General features: G+C 33.8%; 2 protein-coding genes across 6 annotated transcripts; one reads left to right on the top strand and one right to left on the bottom strand.

Annotated features, from left to right (window-relative positions):
* The first annotated feature begins 15,188 nt into the window (after nt 1-15,188).
* LOC103496713 (uncharacterized) lies at nt 15,189-18,456 on the top strand. 3 transcript variants are annotated; one of them, XR_539209.3, is made up of 5 exons: nt 15,190-15,633; nt 16,650-16,719; nt 16,792-16,870; nt 17,959-17,997; nt 18,252-18,456. XR_539209.3 is itself a non-coding variant. In XM_008458679.3 (4 exons), exons 1-3 carry the CDS (start codon nt 15,292-15,294, stop codon nt 16,851-16,853), a joined length of 474 nt encoding a protein of 157 aa, XP_008456901.1. In that variant the 5' UTR covers nt 15,189-15,291; the 3' UTR covers nt 16,854-16,870; nt 18,252-18,456. The 3 variants fall into 3 exon arrangements, 2 of the variants coding, with proteins under 2 accessions (XP_008456901.1, XP_008456900.1); XM_008458679.3 differs by lacking the exon at nt 17,959-17,997 and having other exon boundaries at nt 15,189-15,633; XM_008458678.3 differs by lacking the exon at nt 18,252-18,456 and having other exon boundaries at nt 17,959-18,117.
* Nucleotides 18,398-22,060, bottom strand: LOC103496714 (staphylococcal-like nuclease CAN1). 3 transcript variants are annotated; one of them, XM_008458680.3, is made up of 9 exons: nt 21,806-22,060; nt 21,563-21,618; nt 21,360-21,474; nt 20,762-20,878; nt 20,496-20,683; nt 20,351-20,407; nt 19,278-19,437; nt 19,104-19,172; nt 18,398-18,547 (listed from the first exon to the last, which is right to left on the bottom strand). In XM_008458680.3, exons 1-9 carry the CDS (start codon nt 21,947-21,949, stop codon nt 18,449-18,451), a joined length of 1,005 nt encoding a protein of 334 aa, XP_008456902.2. In that variant the 5' UTR covers nt 21,950-22,060; the 3' UTR covers nt 18,398-18,448. The 3 variants fall into 3 exon arrangements, with proteins under 3 accessions (XP_008456902.2, XP_050946668.1, XP_050946667.1); XM_051090711.1 differs by lacking the exon at nt 20,762-20,878 and having other exon boundaries at nt 21,806-22,038; XM_051090710.1 differs by lacking the exon at nt 20,351-20,407 and having other exon boundaries at nt 21,806-22,037.
* Nucleotides 22,061-22,457: the final 397 nt, after the last annotated feature.

Raw genomic sequence — 22,457 nt, 5'->3', positions numbered from 1 at the left:
ATCATTCACAAGATGTTCATAACCTTAGCTGGGTCAAAATACCATTTTATCCTCGAGACTAATTTTGCTTCTTAAGTCCCACTAATTCACTATTGAACAATTGGTTTATGGTCCAACCTATACATTGAATCCCTCTCATGGCTTGAGAGTGTGGAGCCGCTTATTCAAGACTTGGATTAAGTTCTTAAGAAAACAACCTATCTACTAACTCTAAAGTGGGTACGAGTGAATTTCGTCTTGCACCCTATATCCCTAGTCATCCACGCGGTCTTACCCCTAAAATTTTAGGGTTATTGGGCCAATGCTGATGAGATGCCCTCACCTATGAAGATCTAAGGATAATTTTATTTGAACAGAAGTTCACAGTTAGCTTAGGATTAAGATTAAATTACCTAGGTCGTCAATAACTGAAATAGTTAATTTTGTATAGCCAACGGTATTATAACTTACAAGTGACTATTTCATGGTTCCAGTTTTAAGTAAACTTTTTACAAGGATGCCCCCACTTCTATGTTTCTACCTGAACCATACAGGATCACAAGTTTGTACTAACTACAAAGTGGGGCGCATCCACAGTATCTTCAAAATAAGACGCCCAACCTCATTCATACACTATAGACCGTTTATGTCATATATTAAACTTAATCCACATTTATGTCTCTACATAAAATTTAAGTTTAGACTAGATAGCCTTAGAACCTTAGTTTATTGGATTCAAGATTATATTATTCTATTTTCATTAATAAGTCTTCAATAACCATTTTATTGAATAGAATATGATTTTAAACTACAAACTACAGGTTTTATGACATAAATTCCAATAAACTCTCGCTTGGACTAAAACTCCTAGTAGGATAAAACAATGTTGAATTTAACTATGAGAGAATTACTTACATGATTACAATAAACATATGAAAACAATAAACTAGGGCATATACCTGAACATTCTCCCATTTGTCCTAGTGTAGAAACTTCATATGCTTAAACTATTTAGGTAACCTTTAAACACTTTAGCCGTGAAGGACTTTGTAAACCAAACAAACATGATTTGCTCAACAAGTATTGAGCTTACTACAACGTCACTACGATGTACAATTACCCAAATAAGGTAGTACAATTTAACTTTACGCTTCTTCACACTACTGCTCCTCTATTTAGAGTGAATATTGATTATGATGTAGACTTTCTAGCAGCTTTGGAAATCAGAATCAGTGTATCCGATAAGGATATATCCTTAGCTATGCACGAGCACTCTTTTGATTTCCTAAACTATTTTAGGATATACTTAACGACAATTCATCCATTCTAAGTAGTTAGTGTAAGGTCTAGTACATAACATTGCATACAACAAACTTCCAACAATGGAAGCAAATGGAATATGTCTCTTGTCCTCAATTTTTTGAGGTGTCTTAGGATATCTTTGTGAAAATAGGAAATATATATGTCATATATATAAAGTGTGTTATCAAAAAAGATACAACTGCCGATAAAACGTAAAAAGGATACATTATTGAAGGTTTAAAAAATAACGATTGGTTTATTGTCGAAGCTACAAGTATGAATTAATCATAGAAGTTGCAGGTATGAAAAGGTAGTGCGATCTTATGACTAATGGTTTTGGATGTTGATCTAAGTTGATTTATATGATGAGTAATAAAAAGGACATAGTAGTGGTTTGAGTGATCACAGCAAAAAATTCAGTAGAGTATGAAGATATCGTCCAGAAGATTCACTCATGCACTCAGGGGGAGCCTGAAGTTTGAAGCTATTGAGTATGTTAAATAGTCATATAGTATAACAAAGTTCATATGTTGTTTCTATGTATTTTGACTGAAAGTGAATCTTAATAAAATTACTCATCAGGACTATGCGCAGCTCCTCAGACGTATGCATCATTGGCCGAACTGGGTTACCAAAGTTTTTTGTGTTATTCTCTCTTGCTTTCCCTCTAGTATTACAATAGTTATTAACATGTAGATTAATTGAAGGTTATTTGATTATCTCACATTGTTTTTTCAATTGGTATTAGAGCGGGTTGCAAGATCATGGAGATAATCAGAGAGGGACCTTCAGCTTCTCGTCCTCCTATACTGGATGGTAAAAATTACTCATATTGGAACCCTCGTATTATATTCTTTATTAAAACATTAGATGGGAGAGCTTGGAGAGCTCTTATGGTTGGATATGAACCTCCGATGATTACTGTAGATGGAGTATCAGTTCTGAAACCTGAGGTTGACTGGATTGATGCTGAAGAACAAGCATCGGTTGGGAATGCTAGAGCTCTAAATGCAATATTCAATGGTGTGGATCTAAATGTGTTCAAACTAATAAACTCCTGTAGTACAGCCAAAGATGCATGGAGAATATTGAAAGTTGCTTATGAAGGGACGTCTAAAGTTAAGATATCCAGACTACAACTGATAACATCGAAATTTGAAGCATTAAAAATGTCTGAAGATAAATTGATGCCCGAGTACAATGAGAGAGTTCTGGAGATTGCTAATGAATCACTGCTGCTTGGTGAAAAAAAAACCTAATTCTAAGATTGTGCAGAAGGTATTATGATCTCTACTTAGGAAATTTGATGTGAAGGTTACTGCCATAGAGGAAGCACACGATATAACTACATTAAAACTTGCTGAGTTATTTGGGTCTCTGCTTACGTTTGAAATGGCTATATCTGATAGAGAGAACAAGAAATGTAAGGGGATCGCTTTTAAATTCATATATGAAGAAGAGACAACAATAAATCAATCTGATAACATGGATGAGTCAATAGCTCTACTAACGAAGCAGTTCTCTAAAGTGGTCAGGAAGTTAAAAAAAATATGAATACTATAGGATCGAATGCTTAAAATCCAAATCAATATCGAAGAAAAGATGGTGAGAACACTACAAGAAGGAATAATGAAGTCTCAAACAGAAGAGGCAGTGACTATGGAAAGAAAAAGGAAGGAGAATGTGGGGGAGTTGGTCATTATCTGGCTGAATGTCTCAGGTCTTTAAGAAGACAAAAGAAAAACTTTCGTGCTACCTTGTCAGATGAGGACATTGATGATAGTGAAGATGATAGTGGCATGAATGCTTTCGTAACGTGTATTACAGAAATCGATTTTGGAGACAAAAGTGAATGTTTTGAAGAAAATTGTGATGAAGAGCTAACTTTTGAAGGACTCAAAGTGTTGTAGAAAGAAGACTCTGAAGCTAGAGCTATACAAAAAGAAAGAATTCAAGACCTTATAGAAGAAAATGAACGATTAATGTCTGCCATATCATCTCTAAAGCTGAAATTGAAAGAAGTTCAGAATGACTACGGTCAGACAATAAAATCTGTGAAGATGTTAAATTCAGGAACTGAAAATTTAGACTCAATACTAAATTCAGGACTAACAATTTAAGTAAATACGATCTTGGTTTTTATGTTCTATAAGAAGTATTAAGCTACAACTAAAGTAAAGTTTGTCCCAGCTTTAGAAAAAGATGAAACCAAGATATCTCCTATAACAACAGTTGTTAGCCCTCCAACTAAAACTACCATATGGATTTGTTATTACTGTGGTCAAAAATCCCATATTAGACCTTTTTGTTATAAACTGCAAAGAGACAAATGGTGTCAGCAGAAGGTAGATTATGGCAGTCAAAAGCATAAATCAAAATTTTCAAATTGGAATATAAGAAAAATAAGTCGTATGGTCTGGATAGTTAAACAGTCTGAACATTGCAATATTGCTTTTAGAATGGTTCAAGCCACGAATGATGCCTGGTACTTTGATAGTGGATGTTCTAGACATATGACTGAAAACAAATCTTTCTTCTCTGAGTTGAAGGAGTGTGCCTCAGGTCATGTTACATTTGGAGATGGTGCAAGAGGCAGAATCATAGCCAAAGGAAACATTGATAAAAATAATCTACCTTGTCTAAATGATGTTAGATATGTGGATGGTTTAAAAGCCAATTTGATCAATGTGAGCCAGTTATGCGATCAAGGTTATAGTGTGAATTTTAGCAAAGCCAGTTGTATTATTGTTGACGAAGATAATCGAGTTCTTATGAGTGGTAGTCGACAAGCAAATAATTGTTACCATTGGATCTCTAATAACTCAGACATGTGTCACTCAACTAAAGAAGATCAAGCCTGGTTGCAGCATAGGAAGTTAGGACACATTACCTTAAGGAGCATAGATAAAGTTATAAAAAATGAGGTTGTTGTAGGTATTCCAAATATAGACATCAAAAGTAAATTTCTTTGTGGAGATTGTCTAATTGGAAAGCAAACTAAAGCACCTCACAAAAGTCTAAAGGAATGTTCCACAAATAGAGTTCTTGAACTACTTCATCTTGATCTTATGGGTCTGATGCAAACTGAAAGTCTTAGAGGAAAGAAGTATATTTTGTTGCTATGGATGATTTTTCCAGATTTACATGGGTGCGGTTCTTGAAAGGTAAATCTAATACTGCTAAAATTTGCATCAGCCTATGTTTGAATTTGCAACGTGAAAAAGGGAAAAAGATTATTATAATCAGAAGCGATCATGGTAAGGAGTTTGAAAATGAAGATCTTAATAACTTCTGTGAGTCAGAAGGAATACATCATGAATATTATGCTTCTATAACTCCTCAGCAAAACAGGGTAGTTGAGAGAAAAAATAGAACTCTACAAGAAATGGCTCAAGTCATGATACATGCCAAAGATTTGCCTTTAAATTTTTGGGTAGAAGCTGTTAACATAGTATGTCACATTCACAATAGAATTAATACTCGATCTGGAACTACTGTCATTTTATATGAACTATGGAAGGGAAGAAAGCTTAATGTGAAGTATTTTCATGTCTTCGGAAGTACTTATTATATTCTTGCCGACAGAGAATATCATCGAAAGTGGAACGTGAAATTAGAATAAGGAATTTTTCTTGGATATTCTTAGAATAGCCGAGCTTATAAAGTATTTAATAATAAATCTGGAACAATTATGAAAACAATCAATGTTGGTAAATGATTTTGAACCTACTGCCAAACGAACAAATGATGAGGATGATGAAGCACCAGATATGCATGTGGTTTCTTCTACTGTTCCTACTGAAGCACCTAAAGCTGATATTCAGGCTGATAGTGCTGACATAAACTTAAAGTTAATATCTAAGGATGTTACAGCTGATGTCATTGAACTTATTCCATCAGCGCATGTGCGAAAGAATCATCCATCAAGCTCGATAATTAGTAATCCTTCACCTGGATTACCACCAGAAAGAAAGAGAAAGTAAATTATTCGAAAATGGTCGCTGATTTATGTTATACGTTTGCCATTGAACCCTCGACTGTTGATGTTGCTCTTAAGGATGAATATTGGATAAATGCAATGCAAGAATAACTACTTCAATTTAGGCATAACAATGTATGGACATTAGTTCCTAAACCTGAAGGAGCAAATATAATAGGTACAAAATGTATTTTAAAAAATAAGACTAATGAAGCAGGGTATGTAACAAGGAATAAAGCTCGATTGGTAGCTCAAGGTTATGCTCAGGTCGAGGGAGTTGACTTTGATGAAACATTTGCACCAGTTGCCAGACTTGAAGCTATTCGCTTGTTGCGGGGAATATCTTGTATTCACGATTTAAATTATATCAAATGGATGTCAAGAGTGCCTTTCTGAATGGTTACTTGAACGAAGAAGTCTATGTTGCACAACCTAAAGGATTTATTGATTCTGAATTTCCTCAGCATGTGTATAAGCTTAATAAAGCCTTATATGAGCTTAAGCAAGCTCCTAAAGCCTGGTATGAACGATTGACAATCTATTTGAGTTGCAAAGGATATTCTAGAGGCGAGGCAGACAAGACATTATTTATTCACAAAACAAATGAAAAACTAACTGTAGCACAAATTTATGTCGATGATATCATATTTAGGGGTTTTCCTCAAGATCTTGTTAATAACTTCATTGATATCATGAAATCAGAATTTAAAATGAGTATGGTGGGAGAATTATCTTGTTTTATGGGCCTACAAATCAAACAGAGAAGTGAGGACATATTCATATCTCAAGAAAAGTATGCCAAGAACATAGTTAAAAGTTTTGGGTTAGAGCAATCTCGACACAAAAGGACTCCAGCTATGACACATGTTAAAATTACCAAGGATACTAATGGTACAATAGTAGATCACAAACTTTACAAAAGCATGATCGGAAGTCTGTTATACCTAACTGTCAGTCAACCTGACATTGCGTATGCTATTGGGATATGTGCTCATTTTCAATCTAATCCTCGTACTTCATATTTATAAGCTGTTAAAAGGATCCTCAAGTATGTCCATGGAACAAGTGATTTTAGAATTTTGTATTCCTATGATACGACTTCTATCTTGGTTGGATATTGCGATGCCGATTGGGCAGGTTCTTCTGATGACAGAAAAAGCACCTTTGAATGATGTTTCTTTCTTGGAAATAATCTTATCTCATGGCTTAGTAAGAAACAATATTGTGTTTCCTTGTCTACTGCAGAAGCTAAGTATATTAGCTGCAAGGAGTGCTTGTACTCAGTTAATTTGGATGAAAAATATGTTGCATGACTATAGATTCACACAGGACATTATACCCTATACTGTGATAATATGAGTACTATTGATATATCAAAAAATCCGGTTCAACATAGTCGAACCAAACATATTGATATAAGGCATCATTAAATTAGAGAGCTTATTGAAAATAAGATTATTATACTGGAACATATTCGCTCAAATTTGCAATTGGTAGATATCTTCACTAAGCTACTAGATGCGAACACATATGAGAACCTACGTGTTGGCTTAGGAGTGTGTCGAATTTAACTCTGTGAGCAGCTAAAAATACGGAGCACTTTTACACAATAAGGAATCTTAGTGGTATTAACGCTGTCTTAGGAATTAATGGCTATCATTACGACATTTGAAAAAGATTTTCCTGATATGTGAAATTTAATTAAACACAATTACAGGTTTTTTAAGCTGATCGTTTCATCTTCAAAATTTCTCATATTATTTTTGAAATTTTGCTCTGTGTTTTGGAGCTAGATGCAATATGGTGAACACTGGAAAGGGTTCTTATGCGGCAAAGTCTTCTGAAGATGATCTTGGAGCTTAAATTTCGTCGACCTCTATGCATAATGTGAGGATGAGAGGTCATCAGTTTAAAAGTACTCCACCACGGAAACCTTATTGGCTTCCGTTCAAAAATCACAGACGAATGTTTCGACCAGACTTCATGAGGCTGTGTTGTAAAATGTTGATTCTTTTAATCCTGCGATATTTGTTGAACATGCATTAAGTGCTCCTGAGACTCATATATCTTATATAAATTTTGATGACCTAGATGATGTACCTTTGGCTCGTTTGATAAATAAGACCTTTGTTTCTGATATTGCAGCTGGAAGGCCTATTAATCCTCTTGTATCCACTATTAACAACTAAACGTGTGTTTGTTCCTACCCCTGGCCTTCAGCAGACTTCTAATGTCGAACCAGGTCCATCACTTTACTCCTCTCTAATTAGGTCTCCCGTTCCAAACACTACTTCCTCTGGTCCGAATAATGACCCTACATCTGCTCCTGCTGATGAATTTGTTGCACTTGAGGGAAGGACGGGTGTTCATAATGATGAAGATGAACTTGAACCTGCCAACCTTCATGATCATACTGGTGAGATTCTTGTTGATGCTGATAATAATTCGGCTACTCCAACTGAAACTCATGCATTTCCTGAGGAATCTCAGCCAACAAAGAAGAAGTCGTAGCAGAATCGATGAAATATTAGTACCAAAACTGGAAAAAAATAAGATCTCTCTTAATGTTCCATCTATTCCAATTGATGGGATATCTTTTCATCTCGAGGAAAATGTTCAGCGTTAGAAGTTTGTTGTCCAGCGGAGATTAGCTGATGAGATAATTGTCTCGGATAAACATCATTCCTGCTTGAGTATCACGAGTCTTAATGAAAGGGCAGGTTTATCTAAAACTATTTCAAATGTAGGACCATTTTATCCTCAGTTAATTAGGGAATTTATAGTTAACTTGCCAACTAATTTCAATGATCCTAGTAGCCCAGATTTTTAGACTGTTCACATTAGAGGTTTTGTTCCCACGAGATTTTCGAAGAAATTTGATTCGTGGAGTTAAACTTGTGTTGATGTTGTAGTTACGTTAATTTGATGCGATGTGGTTCGATCTCTAGAATTTGATCCTTTGATTCTCTCTCGATTGGATGCTTACGCTTGATTTGAGAAAGCGAAGCACGTGATGTTCATGGAGTTGGAGTCTTTGAAGAAAGCTTGTATCTTCAAAGGAGCTCCAATCTTCAAGAGTGTTCTTAAAGTTGGAGTCTTGCAAGAAAGTTTGTATCTTCAAAGGAGCTTCAATCTTCGAGGGTATTCGACTTCAGGAGTTGAAGAGTCTTCTATCTCTTGAGAGAATTCTCTCTAGACCTTTTGAAATTAAAAAGTGAGATAGAATTCTCTCTAGACCTTCTGAAGTTAAAAAGTTTGAGATAGAATTCTCTCTAGACCTTCTGAAGTTAAAAAGTTTTCTTCTCATAAATGAAGAGAACTCTTCTATTTATAGAGTTCCCTGGTGGGCTTTTTATGGACTTGGACGTGGTATGGTCCATGGACCATACCCATTGACTCAATTATATGGATTTTGGTCATATTTAATTTTGGGCTAAATTAAGCTTATTTTTGGATCAATTGAATTTTAGCCCAAGTAAATAATATTTAATTGAATCAAAATAATTAATTTGATCCAATTGTCATAATAAAGACATGTGACACCATTAGAATTGTCCAATTTGTCTTTAAATTTAATTTGGGACATATGTCAACTTTTAGTTAGTCCCAAATACAATTATTTTAGTAAATGACGTGACAATTTGTAATTGGTTCCAAAATTTCTTATTCAACAGATTTCAAGTTCAAATTTTCTCCAGCTGTTATAAATGGTTTTATAGGTAACAATATTGCTCCTGATTGCTCTCCGACTCTTCCACCGAATGAAGTTTTGGCATCTGTCTTGTCTGATAGAACCTTGTCTTCTTGGCCGATTAATGAAATTCCAGTAGTTGCTCTGAGTGTTAAATATGCTATCCTGCATAAGATCGACATTGTAAATTGGTTTCCTTCTTCTCATGCTTCCATTGTGTCTATTGCCTTGGTAACGACGACGTTGTGGACACGGGATTGTTCATTTATAATCAACTACTGCAGCATGTGGGATCATTTAGAGTTAAAATTCCTATTGTCTATTCCTTCTTCTTTGCAATCCTCACCGGGATCAAGCTCGTTTTAAGTCTTCAGAAGTCTTAGATATTTCCTTAGTTTTTTCCTAAGAAATCTCGGGGTAAAAGCAACTTCAAAAGGCCAAAATTTCTCTATTTATTGGTCTTTCCGATGACTTTTACCATGTCAGAATGATTACCTATGCCGGCTATGAGAAGTAGTACAATCTCATAATGCCACGTGTCTCTGCCCATTCCTTATCCTAAATTTGGATTGGGCGACAAGGTCATATCAATCACCGGCTTTCTGACACAAGAGTCACATCACTGCTTCTTGGTGAGGTAGCTAAAATTACCTAATTGTTTACCGCATAACCTCCTTCGCGTAGAGACCTTCCATCACATAACCCTTCTCCAAATCGTAAATTACTCTCATGAGTCTTTTCGCATAATGTTCTTTCTACAAGACCTTCATCGCATTGGTAGCATGTGATCAAGGCCTCACAAGATGAATGTTTACTCTTAAACATAATGATTATTGTATCATAAAAGATCCTAACCTAGTAATTATGTCAATTTAAACGTTGACTTTCATAACTTTACTAATTTTTATTATCCTCTAATTTTATTTTTTTAAAAAATTGTAACAACCCATATTTTCTAAGGCAATTATTATAACGAAATAAAATCAAACTTTTACAGTTTATACAAAGTAGTGGAAGCAACTTATTTTGCACAAAATTATGATAAACACAAAATACTTCATAAGCGATTCCTACTTCAAGGTTTGAAATTCATTTTCTTTCGTAACTTTGGGAAATCGTAAAACAAATTATTTTAGAACTTCATTCAAAACTTTGCTCCAAAATAATACTTTTTAAATCAAAACTTTCAAGCAATAATCTTTCAGAACTAAATGTTTCAAGCTAAAACTTTCAAACGGTCTTTCGACAAAATAAAAATGTTCAAATAAGCTTTTAGAACTTTTAATAAACAACACAATCATAATTTTCTAAAACGCAAATCTTTCAATACCTTTAAATACAAAACATTAAATCGGTCAATACTTTCAAACAAACAGAACTTCCAAATCAGTCAATACTTTCAAATCCATAAAACTTTCAATCAGTTCATAATTTTCAAATCAACTTGCTTTCCGTCATTCAAAACTTTCAAATACATAACATAAAAGATTTATAATTAAAGTATGCCCTTAGAATTGGTTACCCATTGCCAAGAACAACATAATTGGTTACCCTGGTAACTCAAGGAGAAATGTTTACATGTCAGTAACACCAACAAAAATATTGATAAAGTCAAGAAGAACAACAGAAGTTGTCGATTAACATAACCAACCAAAAAATAGCATAAATGTTGGTTAATAACCAATAGAAATAGAAAATTACTTAAGTATGAGGTCATCAGAGTGCAATACACATGAATCTTCATTCTAAAGAATGTCAAACCATAAAAATGTGTCTTCCCACAAAGAAGTCTCTGTTAGAAAGAAACCATCAATTCCATATGACAAAATACCATACAATTTCCAAACACAAAAACTAGTATATTTGAGAAAAATATTTAAACCTCTTAGAAGTAACGAAAACCAAAATAGAGAAACACTTTTCAACCAGTTAAAACACTTATACTATCATTCAAAACATTATTTGACAAAATCAACTAAAAATATACAAAATACTTTCAATAAATTCTCAAATCATATAAAAATGTTCGCTAACAAGAAACCATTAACAACATCAAGAACAAGTTTCAAATCCACATAACTTTCAATCAGTTTATACTTTTAAATTTGTGTCAGTTTTTTTTTTTTTTTTGGTTGGCTTACTCTTCATGGACAAAAAAAATATTTTTGTCAATACAATTTCCATGGACAAAAATCCAAAAACTTATACATCGATAAGACTGTATGCGATGAAGAGTTGTTGATTGGACGTGTTTCTCGCGACCTGACACGTTGAGGGGTTTTAATCAAGCTTTGAGGAAGTTTCTATGCGTTATGGTAGTAGCCGACCTAAGATTCCTTAACAAAGTAGTTTACATCATTCCTTACTTATGAAAGATGGTGCTTAGTTCTAACCCAGCCGCCCACTAATGATAGAATTTGGATGGTGAGAGTTATATATATTGCAGAATGCGATTTGTTGAACCTTATTGTCGGGCAGAAGTAATCATTCCGCATGAAAAATCTCACTAGAGAAGTATATAAATAAGGGGTTTTGGGCAAGTTTTAGGGCTTAATATAAACGCCGAGCTAAGTAGAAGTTGGAGAACATACGAGACGTTGAGAAAGCTTTTCAAAGATATCACATATTTGAGATTGACCAGGAATTTGCCCAAGTTGACCTCCTACCCTTCTTTCACCATTAGCCTTCTCCACTTTGGCCAAACACCTCTAAACTCACATGGTCGCCTCAACCAGCTTTGAGAAGTCTGACCAATGAGAAGTGGCCGTCACTGGGGTTGAATTTATGTTCTTTAAACCATCCTGAAAATGCTTACACTTATGAACTTCGACTATAATAAAGGCTAATGCATACTTAGTCAACTCATTAAACTTCTTTTCATATTCAACTATAGTCGCTGAGCCTTGCACCAAGCTCAATAAATCATTTCTTTTCATATCACAAAACGAACAAGGATAAAACTTGTTCTGAAACACTCTTTTAAATTCCTCCCATGAAATAGAGTTATTTCCTCCTACTCTCCCCCATGCAAGGTATACCAATCCTCAACATTGTCTTGCAACAAGAATGTTGCTAACTTAACCTTTCTTTCTTCAGGACATTCCATCACCCCAAAACACTTTCCTATTACACTTAGCCACTTCTTCTTATCGACTAGATCCACTGCTCCTTCAACATAGGAGCTTCTAAAGCCTTCAATCTTTCTATTCCAAACCTTTTGTCCGCATTAGAGGGTGTATGTACTAAGTGATTAGCCAACCTTTGAGCAATACAGTCATACACCCTATCTTCTATATCTTGCCCCACATGCTCATGAGGGTTGCTTGATCCTTCTTCAAACTCTTGGGCTCTCATAGTGCTCCTAGTAGCTAAATCTCTTAATGTCGCTTGCCTGCCTTGACTGGGTCTGCCTTGTGGTGCCATGACTCCCTATAATGCCTCAACATATTAGTTTTTTTGTGATTCTAACATGCAACTTCTATATGCATGATTCTAATTCCTAAGATTTCCTAAAGAACTTATGCTCTGATACTAACTTGTCACACCCTCTTCTAAGGACTCCTCATGCGACCAAGTGTGGTGTGACCGCCTAGACACTTAACACCTATCTCACTGAAAGATAACATGTTGGACTACTTCATTAATGTATAGGAGAGTTTACAAAAATTACAACGTTAAGGTAAAATGCAAGTACCAAAAGCTTAAGTACAAATAAATTAATTACAAAAAATCCCTCCCTTTGCCTAACAAATTTACATGCTATGCAACCAAATTGATGGTTACTAACAAGAAAATATGACGTAGCAAGCGGTTAAGACAGCCAGTCACACTAGATGTTCTTCGTTACCTGGGGGGAGTGGAACAAAACATTTGAAGGATTAGACAAAATGTCTAGTAAGTGTGGATTTCTTCAACACCTTTCATTTTAATAAATGGTTTTCCCACAAATAAAGCATAACTCTTAAACTCGAAATTCATTTCGCAAGCTCAACATGATTTATCAGAACATACGTTTCAAAATCTGAAAATCATTATATCGCGATAAGCTATATCAAACATTTGAAATCACAATGCTTAGTTCATAAAGTTTTTCTTTGGAAATTCACCTTTTCCTCGCATAAATTGTTTTAACTTAAATCATAAGGCATAAAATTGCAATGTTTTATAAATGTATTATTCACCTCGGTTGAGATGTCATTCATACATTCTCGTTATCGAGATATAGCTGAGCCAACGCATTCAGGGAACACCATCAATTCTAATTACGCATAACACATCTTCTAATGTCAGGTCACAAAACAGGCAAGGACATCTTATACCAGATCACAAAGCAGGCAAGGACACCTTACACCAGATCATAAAGCAAGTATAAGGTATCTTACACCAGAACACAAAGCAAGTGTAAGGCATATTCATCGCATGGGGTAGTAAAAACATTTCACAAGCACAAATCATAATTCATTAACAAAACATACTTATTTACAAATCAAATTTGAATATTAAACAACATAAATACTCAAGAGTTCAAATATGAGTTGGAAATCATTTTGGTTTTCAAAATGTTTTAAAATCACTCATAGTCGAGATGAGATTTCCTTTTGGCCTAAGCACTTGGTCGAACTCCTTGTCAACCTAGAAAGCGTGATAGTTTTGAAAAGCCTTCTCAATGTTTCGTAAATTCTTTAGGCTCTACTTAGCTCAAAGTTTTGATTAAGCGCTAAAACTTATCTAAAACCCCTATTTATATACTTCTCTGATGAGAATTTTCATGTCTGAATGATTACTTGTGTTGTACGGTAAGACTTTCGACCATGTAGTTCTCACCATCCAAATTATGATCATCAATGGACGGCTAGGTTAAAATTGAGCACCGCCCTTCATACGTAAGGAATGACGCCAACTACTTCTTGTTAAGGAATCTTAGATCTCTTACTACCACAACACATAGAAACTTTCTCAACACTTAGTTGAAACATACATGTCAAATTGCGAGAAACACTTTCAATCATCAACTATTCATCACATATAGTCTTATCGTGTAGCTTATAACGTAATCAAGCTCTTACAATCAACACTAGTTTATGCACTTCCAAGTTGCATAGGTAAATATTATTAAAATCTCAAGAAATTTTTCCCTACATTTCCCTCTTGTTCAACAGAGCCTTGTCTCTCTATTTTCTTTTTCCTTCACCACTTTTGGTGGTTTATGTTGGTAAAATTTGTTAAAGAAAAAAAAACTTACATATATCCCACAGAGTGATTATGATGGCATCATGTAGAAATACTATGGATGCGGCTTGTTCTGTAGTTAGTACAAACGATGCGATCATGAATTATTTATATAGAAACATGGAAGTGATGGCATCCTATGTAAAGAGTTTACATAAAAACTAAAACCATGAAACAGTTACTTTTAATTATAACACCGTTGGCTGTATAAATTTGACTATTCAAGACTACAATAATGTGAAACCATTATATAAAAAGATACTTATTACACCTAAAAGTTAAAAATGATTTATTATTTAATCAATATTAAAATAAAATAAACATTTATTATATATTTATTTTCTTTTCACATTCTCTCCTCCATACATAAGTATTTAAAAGATAAAACCTTAGATTCTACCTCACAATTGTTTCCAATATTAGATTACTAGAATTTATGAATTTATATTTAATGATGAGATGTTAAAAGCTTTTATAACTTTTATTTTATACAATTATATAAAAGAAAAATTCTTAAGTTTCTTTTTCTTACATGTACTTGAATATAAAATTCTATTTAGGTTTTTTCTACTCATAATTTGCCTTATAACTTCTATTAGATTATGTATTAAAGATTATTATATTGTTTAATTTAACATGTAAACTTAATATATGAGTTAAAATATATTCTATACAATGCATGTTAAAGATTTTAGTATGTGTCAATTTCACCTTCGGTTTTGGAAGTTGTATTAATTGTAAGCCCAAACTAATAATTGTATCACTTAAAATATCAAACTTTCGTAAATACATCAATTTAAATCCGAATTTACGTACATATATTATTTTGAAAGTATGTCTAAAAGATAATGGAAGATTTAAATTAATATACTTATATAAGTTTACGATCTAAATTGATACACTAGTAAAAATTAACTAAATTGATATAATTATTAGTTTGAGATTAGTTGGAGTTAAAGTTACGTAACCAAAAGTTGATAGGTATAAATGGAAATTTTCATCAATAGATAAACAAATCTTAACTAAAATCGAAGAGGAAACACAAATCTGCGATTTCGCACAGGCGAAACTGGGAGTTTCAATTCTCTCGAAAACCCCTTTTTATTGTCTGATGGCAAAATCGCTTCCATCGCCAACTCGCTTTCAGCAATTCGCTAAGCTCGTCTTCTCCTCCAAGAACCCCCAATCACCCCCCAAGAAGTCTCGGATCCGAGCTTCTCCTTCCGAAACTCCGATTTCCGGTTCCGTCCGAGTCATCTTGGAGCCAAATAAGAACAAGTACATGGAGGAGAAGGAGAAGAATCGGACTCCTTTGTCCGATGTGGTTTCGGATTGTGTCAAGCGGTGGTTTCAGGACACGCTCAAGGAGGCCAAAGCCGGCGATACGTCGATGCAGGTCTTGGTTGGCCAGATGTTTTGCTCCGGCTACGGAGTTCCTAAGAACACAAAGAAGGTTTGCTTTTCTTTTTTTATCTCTATATTTCCAGATGTCGTTTACATTTTCTTGCTGAAGTATCTGGGGAATTTGAGAGGAAATACAAAATGAATTTCGATTGTTTCTTGAAGGGTTGTGAACTACTTCTAGGTTTTAGAGAATGTAGGTAATTTTGGGATGAAGTTCATTGGAGAATTTCATCCTGCCGGTTTGTATTTTGAGCTTTTTCTAATTGCTAAGGTTATTATGGTTTGTTTCGTGTTGCTTAACGATGTAGAAGGTTTTATTTTGGCTTTCCTATTGAGATAGGGAGAGGCTCATTGGTGTGGTTTTGAATATTGCGCTCGAGAGAAATAAGAGCTGAGAGTCCTTAGTTGGTGTGAAATTTGGTTCACTTTGAACGTCTCTTGTGTTTGTGCCATAGAGCGGATGCTTGGGATTGCTTTTGAAACGTTTACCGTTCAAATTACTCTTAAACATGTTTAAATCGATTAAAGACATGCTTTAGGGAATCGGATGGATTTTGAACCTGACATAGCATAGCGATTCTGACCATTTCTGAATCACTCCAAAATAAACCCATAAAAGTTCTTTAACAATGTTTTCTTCTTAGCTAGAGTTCTTTTGTGGCATGATTCTCTTTCCCTTTTTCACACCACTTCATGGAGTTAGCAGAATCACTTTTCAATAGATAAACATAAACTTTTCTTGAGAGAAAAATGTGAGAGTAATAGTAAGGGATATGTTGGGAATATTAGTAGGATAGTGATAAAGACATAGGGATAATTAGTTAGTGGTGTCTTGGTAATAAGGGAGTTGAGCCCCTTAGAAGGGAGAAAAATTTTGGGTATTGTACAGTGTGCAACTTTGGGAGAGACATAACCCTCTTGAAAAGCTACTGATATTTTGATTTCTTTTGGCATTGCAATATAGTTCTATCTTTTGTGTTTTCTGTTGTGTTCCTTGTTAGGACAATCCTAACAAAAACAAACCCAGTCCTCATCATTAAGTAAATATATGATCTCTGAACTAAGGGACTTGCTTGGATCTATCGAGCTTCAAAATATCAGCCATCAGTTTGGAAAGCAAGCGAAAGACATCCAGGTATTCAAATTGTACGGAGTTTGATTGACAATAATCTTTCTGCATCGCTTTTTAACTTCTTTTGTTCTTTAGGTTATCTTGCAACCGATTCAGAATCAAGCAATAGGAGAGTGAAACGAAATGACTTCAGATGACCCCTTCACTAATCATAGTAAGTTGTTTTTTAAATTCAAACCTTTCTATTATAAGAAATTAATTCTTCATATGGTTTTAATTCACGTATGTTAAATTCAGCACAAACTTGGTTATGAAAAAGAAAAAGGGAAACAAGTTATCATCTATCATGTTAATTTGTGTAGAAGTAAAAGTTCTTGTGTTTCTCAACTTCTCAGACAGAAAGCTCTTTCATTTATATATAAATATTTCATTGTGGATTGCTTTTATTTAAGTTCTGTTGTCCATGATTATTCCTATGTACTCATAATGACGGTTTCAGAAGGAATATAACATTTTTGGTTTCTATCCATACTTGCCCTGTTTCACTTCGGTTCCTAAACTTAGAAATACCTTTTTTCAATCAATGAAATATTCAAAGATACCAAAGGTCCTAAAGGGCCATTTCATAGGATATACAAAAGTGCTTCCAATTTGCAATAAGAAGAGAAACGCTCATAGCCAAATATATCTTAGCACATTAACAACTTTTTTATCATTTGCAGATAATCATTTTAGTCGCTGAAATTTTGTTTCCGGTTTCTAAGACGAATAATTTTGAATGTGTATTAACATGTGTAGCAGTAGCACCCATTAGTGAGGGAAGTAGATTGGAGCAAGTATTTGGTGGAGCTGTGATATTAGTAACTAGGAACTGAATAGTTCAAGGGCTTCAAAGGCAAAGAATGTCGTCATGCCCTAAGTTGTGTGTTATATGGTGCCCGTGCCTGATGCATGCTTGTTTCTATAGGAAAACTGTGAACAACATATCTTAAGGCCCCAAGTAAAAGACCATTGACACTCTAACTAGGAGATTGATCATGAGGGTAGTTTTTTTTTCATCTGACAATCTGTGGAGTGAAAGCTTCGAACCTTAAACTTCAAGTTGCTAGTACAAACTTTGTGTTAATTAAGCTATGTTGGCATTAATCATAAAATAGGTAACATAGCTTAATCATAAAATACATCGGTTCTTCAATAATTTGTCTAGTACCGGTGTAATTTTGTGAGAAATAGATTTAATCCATCTTTTTATCAAGCTATGCACGTAGTTCATTTCCTAACTTATGTTGCTCATTTTCGCAGCTAATAATCCTTGCACCGCCAAAGTTCACAGTCAAATGGGTTTGTCTTTTCTATCATAAGCTTTTGGTCACCAATTGTAATGTATCCTCACCATGTTAATCATATACTGTATTTGGTTGATTAAATTTAGAATGGTGAATGCATTTTCTTCCCAATTAATCATATTGCCCAACCTGATGCCTTTACTTTTCATGTGACTTTTTTTTTTTTATAGATATAACAATCATATGATTTTTTTTTTTAATTTTTTTTTTTATAAATATAACAATGTGTTCCTTTTCATTTCTTTTCAGTTACAAATTTACAAATTACAAGCAATGTTGAAGATGGTTGATTAATAAATACTTAAAAGACAGGAGACGTTTTTGGGTTGATTTTAGGGTTCCCTCTTCCTTTTTGTCGTTGGTAGACATGAAATGGATGAACGTTCTTCATGTATAAATTATTAAGTGTTGTGTATTGAAGCAGCAATAGCAACTAGCAGCCATTATTATTTCCCTTCACGCTTTCCCTTTCTCCATTCCCATGGCTTATCTGGGTTTGAAGAAGCCCACAACCCAACCCTTTTAGCCCGAGCCTCATTTTCCCACTGTTATCAATAATTAAACAATTTGTAAGGTTTAAACATAAAGGCTCTTGTTGATAAATCTTTGTCGATCTAAAAAAAAAAAAAACTTTCAAAGTTAATTTCGACCAGGTGAAATAACTGTTAAAAGTAAGCACTCAAATATTAAATTAATTAAAGATGGGTTAAATTGCAAATTTAATCCTTGGTGTGGAGAAAGTTAAAATTCAGTTTTTATAAATTTAAATTAAAAACAATAGGCTTTATGGTTTTATAAAACTTTATTTATTGATTCTAGGTTAGATAAAATCTTTATAAATAGTTTGGCTATGCATAATTTGTTTTCCTACTACTTTATTTAAAAATGCATTAAAATACGTCTGTGAAAATATTTTATTTAAATCTAGTTTTCTTTTTCCTTTTCGCAAAATGCTAAAATTTTCAATTGACTAGTTTCCCAAAGTTGGTTTTTCTTTAAACCTCTCTTTTTATATGATATCATCACTATGTATAAACCATTTAATATGAACTACATCTGTCGTACCCTTGTAATAGAGAATGAAATGAAAATGTAACTTGCCTTTGACAGCTCTGGACGTTTGTCATAGGCTGTGTAATGCCAAGCAAACCCTTTTTTCAGCATTGCTTCCTGTAGAGAGAACCAAAAATTTATCTTTATATAAACCAATAACATGAACATGAAGCCTATATCCATAGTGAAGAACAAATAAAAAAGTGTAAATTAGTGTTTTACCTGAATAAACTTTCCATTACAATACAAGTCACCAACACATCGATTGTACCGATCTTCACCATAAACAAGTACTCTCAAACACTTGCCTTCTACAAGCCTTTTCAGTTCTTCTTTTGCTTCTTTCCCATAAGGCATTGTACTTTCTGGTGCGTCTATTCCTCTGCATCATAATTAACTTAAGGTTCAATACAATTTGTAATTTGTTTAATAGTATAAATTCACATTTAGGTTTAAATCTTAGGTTTAAATCTTATTTTGAGCTAAACGGTGTACTATGATAATCATTTAATATAAAGATGTAGTAATATTTTACAAAGTTTGGTGAGTATCATAATAATTATGTTTAAAAATAATTAGGAAACAAATTATGGGGAAAACATATATATATATATATATATATATATATATATATATATATATATATATATATATATATATATATATATATATATATATATATATATATATATATATATATATATATATATATTTGTTTAGTTTTTAGTTAGTTCTTAACTTAAGTTTGGTTCAATCTAGGCTTTTAAGTTTCAAAATGTTATAATTATACTTTTGAAATTTGAATTTGTTTCAACTTGGTCTTAGGTGGTAAGATCTACGCCTTAAATTTTGATTTTCTACTCGATACTCTTTTTTTTTTTTTTTTTCTCTTTTGTGTTATTGGGACCTAATTGATCTAAAAGTACTATTATTAATTAAGTTTCATATTTAATATTGATTAATAGATTTTTTAAAACATATTAATTAATGGATAGAGATGGGTATGGAATGAAAATTATATAAATCTTGAAATCTGAAGAACAAAACAGAACCAAAATTTCAAATTTCAAAAGTAATATCGCAGTATAAATCAAACCCAAAATTTAATTATACAAAAACTTTAGATTCAAAAGAACGGTTTAAAAGTACATAGATCATAGGAGACAACATTTAAAATTTACATAAACTAAAATAAACGTACTGAAAGTTTATGAGTCAGAACGGACAAACGATGATCAAAATATAGGGTCTAAAGCATTTAATGCAAATAGAGGTAATTTTCAATTTTTAATTACCTGAGACGAATTCTGTACTTTTTTGCAAGAACCTCCTCATTCTGAAAAGTAATTACCCTTTTGAAGAAGAAGAAACAGGCATTGAATCTCAACAATCTATTTAAAAATTCCAGTTATATATATAGTAGAGATAGAGATCATATACCTGTAACCAGCATCCGTTATTGTCTTGTGAAGAGCATCAGCCTTTGCATAGTTCTTTGCGTTTCTAGCTCGTGATCTTTGAAGGGCTGCATTTCTAACCTCTTTTGGAACACAAGAGGACTCTCTGGGGTGTGATGTACTCACATGCACAGTCACTGTATCACCATCTGCTACAGCTTTGGCATCAACCTAGTATGATTTAACACAATGAGAACGTACATGTTATGATCAAAATGGTTAGTAATTTCCCATATAGAAGTATCTTACTGGCAGTGTCTGCAGCTCAAACTTGACTCCCTCGGGTATGGAGGCGGCAGTTGGGGCTGGAGCAGAAGGTTTGACGAGAGTATGAGGAAGAGGAAGACCATAGAATGTCAATAGTCCCTGTTGCCCATGAGACAAAGCTTGATTTAAGTGTGTGTTTGACATGCCCTTTTGAAGTGCTTATGGGAGACTAGAATTGTTTTCCTTTTTTCTTTTTTCTTTCTCATAATTTTGTAGGGGGAGTTCTTTATTTTACCCATTTTGTAAATTACGGTTTTGGAGAAATTGACTATATAACTATATAGTGATTTGTTTTGCATTACAGTTCATCAGATCCAGCCCCATTGGATTTGGACTGTTCTATAAAGTCATCTAGCTAAATCTCCATGACATATAGCTTTTCTTTTCTAAAATTTTGAACACGAAATGGAAAGAAAAACAAATTTAATCAATGAGATTACCAGAGCTGCCCAAACTTGAAAGGGTGACCTTGATTCATTCAATTGAACTATTTAAAAAGTGAAGAGGTTTCCAGATTCTAAATCAAAGAACTCATACAACAGAGTAAACAATGGCAGAATTAAACTAGATTGTTTACTACCTCGACATCTTTCTTTTGGTGTCTTTTGAGGGTCTGAATCACAAGCCTAGAAGCTTCTTCAGGAGTTCGTGGAGTTGGTTTCTCCGACTTCCAAGCCTCAGCCAATTTTCCATACCTTCAAATCACCACCAAACAATCAAAATCTCACCACTACATAACTACAAATTCCCCACTCCGTAACTGAATAACCAAAAAAACCTCACCAATTCGCCTGTGCCTTCTTCGATGAAACCACATGCTTACCAAGTCCTGGAGGAACCTTTCAAAAAAAAAAAAAAAAAAAAAAAAAAAAACAAACAAACAAACAAATTCCTCAACATCATCAAAGTCCAAATCGTTCAATTAACAAATTGAACTAGGGCACAAGACAAGATCCAATTAAAATCTTGAAATAATGCTCACAACAACAACAATAAGAGCTTGAGATTAAGAGAAGAGAAGCGCACCTGTGATGTGATCTCGAATTCAAAGAGATCGTGAGCAAGAGCGGAGACGCCGGCAGTGGAGGAAGATAGAGCGGCGTGAGGAGGCAAGGAATCGGAGGTGGGATGGCAGAAGTGGCCACAGAGGAACCTGAGTGCGTTCCCCATTTTTTTGCGGCCTTAGGCAATAATGGGAATCTTAAGGTTTCATTAATTTGGACTAAGAAAATTCTTAAGACTCAAGCAAAGTTCATAAGACTTTCTTTTTTTCCTTCTTGCAAATTGCTAGAGCTGTGAGGAAGGAGAAAGACACGTGGCTGATGATGATTCGTTCCTACAAGACTTGCTAAACTGTTCTGTTAAGTGATCGTTTTTTTGACTTATGCGATTTTCTTATCTAATGGTAGAGGGACGCGTGGACGGTGTTGATTTATTACGGTATATTTTCCAGAACGAACCTTTGAGCTTTGACTATGTTTTAGCTCTTAAATTTCATGATATCTAACAAATTAATCAAATAATGTTTTCAAGTTTTAATGAATTTCTTACACGGTCAAGTTGAAAGAAACAAGGGGCCAGTGGGCAGTGTGCACCCATAATGTAGTTTGATTCTTCCCTGTGTACCAAATTGTTTTTATTTCAAATATCAATTTTTTTTTCTAAAGATTTTATTTCA

Source organism: Cucumis melo, chromosome 10 (genome assembly GCF_025177605.1).
Source record: "Cucumis melo cultivar AY chromosome 10, USDA_Cmelo_AY_1.0, whole genome shotgun sequence".
Lineage (NCBI taxonomy): Eukaryota > Viridiplantae > Streptophyta > Magnoliopsida > Cucurbitales > Cucurbitaceae > Cucumis > Cucumis melo.
This window is presented reverse-complemented; position numbering and strand designations above follow the sequence as displayed.